General features: G+C 34.4%; 1 protein-coding gene and 1 long non-coding RNA gene across 2 annotated transcripts; both read left to right on the forward strand.

The window, feature by feature from the left end:
• The first annotated feature begins 1,603 nt into the window (after positions 1-1,603).
• Positions 1,604-2,095, forward strand: LOC137952576 (protein transport protein SEC23 D-like). Its single transcript, XM_068799657.1, has 2 exons — positions 1,604-1,931; positions 2,022-2,095. The coding sequence occupies exons 1-2, from the start codon at positions 1,604-1,606 to the stop codon at positions 2,093-2,095; spliced, it is 402 nt and encodes a 133-aa protein (XP_068655758.1).
• A 1,073-nt stretch (positions 2,096-3,168) lies between these two features.
• Positions 3,169-3,707, forward strand: LOC137952809 (uncharacterized). The gene is made up of 3 exons (XR_011112320.1): positions 3,169-3,226; positions 3,379-3,551; positions 3,685-3,707. It is a non-coding gene; the product is annotated as an uncharacterized lncRNA (long non-coding RNA).
• The last annotated feature ends 686 nt before the right edge of the window (positions 3,708-4,393 follow it).

Genomic DNA, 4,393 nt, shown 5'->3' on the forward strand with positions numbered 1-4,393 from the left:
TTGTTAAATTCCATGGTTTAATCCATATGAACTAGGTTTTATAACCTTTATATAAAATTTGACTTTTACGATCTTTAAGATCTTCCCCTTTACTTGCCATCTTCATAATAGTTTTCTTTCAATTTTTCCTTTGGGGTATTGACTCAACAACTTAAATCTTCTATTTTCTCGCTCCAACTCATACCATAGACCACTAGAGTGTGTAATAAAGGGTATGTATCTAACAACATCAATACTTTTCTTCACTTCAATTTCCAATTTAATGCACAATTGATGGCAATTCAGCTGTTGTAAGAGATGATTTAGTTAATTTTGATAGTTGCATAAGACATTAACATCAACACTTAAGGATCATTTGTGTCGACTTAGGAAAATAAAATGGTGAGAAAATTATTTTTTCTTTTACTAATTTTTTCATTGGATGATGTTTTTATTGACAAATTCTCTTAGAAAATTTTCTTGCATTTGTGACGCCATTGAAAATAAAATAAAATAATAATTATGTAGCTTTAGCGTTTTCAATTGGAAAAAAATAAGAAATTAAATATAGAAAATGAGCAATCAACATAAATCTTCTTGGCTTACTTTTCCCATGATATCAGATTAAGCAATAAGAAACATACTTATTTTTTTTAAAGACAAGAAGATAAAAAAGAAAACTTTTTCTATTCATTAAATAGTGTAAATATTAGAAAAAAATTCAAAAAAAAAAAAAATTCCTCTATATATTTTTCTTATAATGTTCTATTGGCATATACACACCCTTAATTTTTTTATGACTCGTTACATGTAATCTCCATAACATAAGTAAAATATATGCTAGCTAGGGTATACCTTGTTATTTTTCAATCATGTTTCTCATGACCTCTACAAACCTGAGGTTACATTGTCCTCATCAAAGACTCAGGTCCAACACATAATCAAAACTAGGAGTGTGCGAAAAAAAAAAACTTAAATTCACTCCGTTGGGTGGAGAAGGGATAGAAGGAAAGAACCCTAAGTTCAGGTCAAGTTTGGGACTCGAGGTCCAACACATAATCAAAGTTAGGAGTGGGCAAAAAAAAAAACTTAAATTCACTCCGTTGGGAGGAGAAGGGATGGAGGGAAAGAAACCTAAGTTGGAGGTAGGCTTGGGTTTTCCCAAATTTGACCTAAACTTGATGGAAATACCTTATTGATATTTTTTTAAAATTAAAATAAAATATATATAAAACTTATCTATTTTTTATTTTTTATTATTTATATTTTTACATTGAATAATAATTTTATGCATTGTATTCTTTAATTATTTTTATATTTAAAAAATATTTTAATTGGAGAATTACTAGGTTGACTTGGGAATGAGACAATGGACATTGTTTTTTTTCTAAACCATTTGGTTTTCCGAGTTGGGGTTCGGGTTCTCAAAACCCGACCCATGCTTTCCCCTCTGAATTAACCAGCTTTTTATTTGGCCAGACCAGCTCAAACGGCGTTTACTAGATCGCTGGTTTAGACGAATTGAGCCAAGTAGGGTAAGAAGTTTGTGTGTTTTTTTTCTCCCTCATTATTTGGGTTTTTATCGACCTCGCGACTCTGAAACTCTGCTGTTGTCTTCTCGTCGATGGCGGTTAGGGCGACAGTATCTCGTTTCCCGACCGATCCCGATGCACAGGAAGCCTTCGGCCTTCCTTGGGGAGTCACCATTACCCCATTTTCTCCAGTTGACGAGCTTGGTAACCCCCCTGTTTTCGGGTCCAACGGTAACCTTGTTCCTCGCTGCGATAATTGCTGGGCTTATTTCAATTCCGACTACGAGTTTGAACAATGGGCTTGGACTTGTTCTCTCTGTGGCACTCTTAATGGGTTAACGTCGGAAACAATCACTCGTTACTCTCGGCCGAAGTTATGTGCAGAGATGTGCTCTTCCTTCATAGATCTCAAGCTACCTGGTAGAGTTCCGTTTTATTATAATTGAACCCGAGTTTTACTAGATCATTTAGCTGTGAGAATTTAACTCTAATAACGTTTGATCTTACCAGATGACGGCGAGGAAGCTATGAAGGCTCGGCCGGTTTATGTTGCAGCAGTGGATCTTGCATGTAAGATCCGATAGTCTTTGTGATCATACCCTTCATTTCATATGCAAACCTTGCTACATTTTATCTTTATCGATATTACTACTACATTTTGCTTTTTTTCGAAAGTGTTTATTAGTACCTTATATGGAGTTTGTATTTCCTAGATAGGTGTAAGTGTTGTAGGAGTGTCTTCTTTTGTTACTGTTAAATGTTTAACCATGGTTTACTGATAAGATGGCTCATGTATTGAGGTGATTATGTTGCTATGTTTGTATCTGTTTTCCTTGTCGAATCTGTATTGACTTGTACAATGGTACTATTTATGCACTCGATGTATCTGAGTATTCAAATATTTTTATTGTATCATGTAAATTTTTTATGGTAAACAGCGTTGGTAGGATTACATATTTATCCAGCCAAGATAAATAACGAATTCTTGATTCCCACTTTGGAGTGTTGTGTCCAGATGGAGTAATGGTAACTTATTGCATTGATGAAACTAGTTCAGTCAAGCTGCATTATGTCCAATCATTTCCTGTATTACGTTACATGTTAGGAGCCAAATGTTGCATGAAGATTTATTGGGAGAAAAGATAATTGGCATTCTTCTTTTTTCTTTTTTGGTGTCATCAAGCATTAACAAATGGCTACTTCATTAAAGATATTGTTCATGTTTTAGGAACATTGTATAGTTCAATCACTTGAATGCTCATCCACTAAATATTTATGACCATACATCCATTATGGTATTGCATTACAGTTCTTCTAACCTTTTTTATTTTTTCTAAATGGATCATAGTAAGCAAAACTTTCTCAAAGATGTCTCAAAAGCCCATCTAAAAGTTGTTTCTATGATGCAAAAGCAAGATGATGAGGGTAATCTTGTGTTCATGGTTATCATTCATGGATATTACATGGAGGCGGAATTATAATCATAAATCTTGTCTTCTACAAGTTCAACATGATGAGTTGGCATGAGGCTCAAAACTGTATTAATTATTTTACACATTTATTAGTGATATAAAAATTTTAAGTTCTCAACATGCTCTATCCCTTACATTGTGCTAGAATTCACTTACTAGTTTTTTGTTGTACTTCTGAACATAATGCAGCATCTGAGGAGTTTTTGGAGTTGATCAAAAGTGCGCTACTGGCTGCTTTAGAAGGTGGGCAAGTGTTTATCTCAGTATTGGCCTTCATAAGGTGATCAATATTTTAGAAGATCACCCTCAGCTTTTCACACATTTGTGGTTGCATTGGTAATTATTATTCTTGTTTATGATAATGTTTTAATACCAATTACCTTTTACATTTCCAGCACTTGGGCCGGGTTCTCTGTTTGGGCTTGTTACATTCAGTCATAAGATAGGCTTATACGATGTGCAAGGACCCATACCAGTTGTCAAAAATGTCTTCATTCCCCCAGATACAGATGCTTCATTGCCCTTTGAGCTTGAAGATGCCATGCCATTGTTTTCTTTCTTGGCTCCTGTATGTTTATGATGGACAATGACAACATACCCTTGACTTCAATTTTTTTTTTTTAAAAATAATCTCTACTCTACCAACACTACAATCAATTGAAAAATGGATTTTAGTGAAGGTTTGGTTCATTCTCCAACAGGTAGATACTTGCAAAGACCGAATAACTGCAGCCTTGGAAACACTGAAACCTACAACTTCATGGGAAAGAACTTCATGGACAAGGACTTGATGGTGTATTATTAGGTGGCAGAGGTTTTGGAGCTGCAATGGAGGCTCTAATTAACTACCTTGGATCAGAATACGGAAATACATTTGCACTGGGTATGGTAAAGTCCAATTCTTACTTCCCTGTGCTTCTTTTACATTATCATGGACCAAAATAAATTAACATATGTTTCTTTTATAGTCATCTTTGTTCTAACTATTTAGTGATGTTTGTTGAAAATCAAGTAAATGCATATTACCTGTAAATGGATTTACAGAATGACATTTTGTTTCTTAGGAAGTGGTCTTGAATTGTAAAGCCTCCATCCTTGGATGCGAAAAAGCTTCTGATTCCCATTGAGGATGGAGCAGTGCTATGAGGAAATTTCGGTTATTCTTTCAACTTATTGACATCTGGTGGCACCAGATTTAGATCATCAAACATTCTTGCAGCTACTGCCACCAAAGTGTGTCATCCATGTATGATGTCTTCCTCTTTTCCATGCACAAGATATATCTGGTTCTGTTTTCCTTATGGCTAGACTTATTCTTTCAACTAAAATCTATCATTAATTTTTTTCTAATAAAATATTTTTCATTATTGAAAAAACGGCATGTACCCCTTATTGCTGGATGCTCTCTCT

The sequence above is a fragment of the Aristolochia californica genome, unplaced genomic scaffold, assembly GCF_029961685.1.
Source record: "Aristolochia californica isolate CCGP_79_NKW_82.1479 unplaced genomic scaffold, dmAriCali1.0.hap1 SCAF_16, whole genome shotgun sequence".
NCBI classification, from domain to species: Eukaryota; Viridiplantae; Streptophyta; class Magnoliopsida; order Piperales; family Aristolochiaceae; genus Aristolochia; species Aristolochia californica.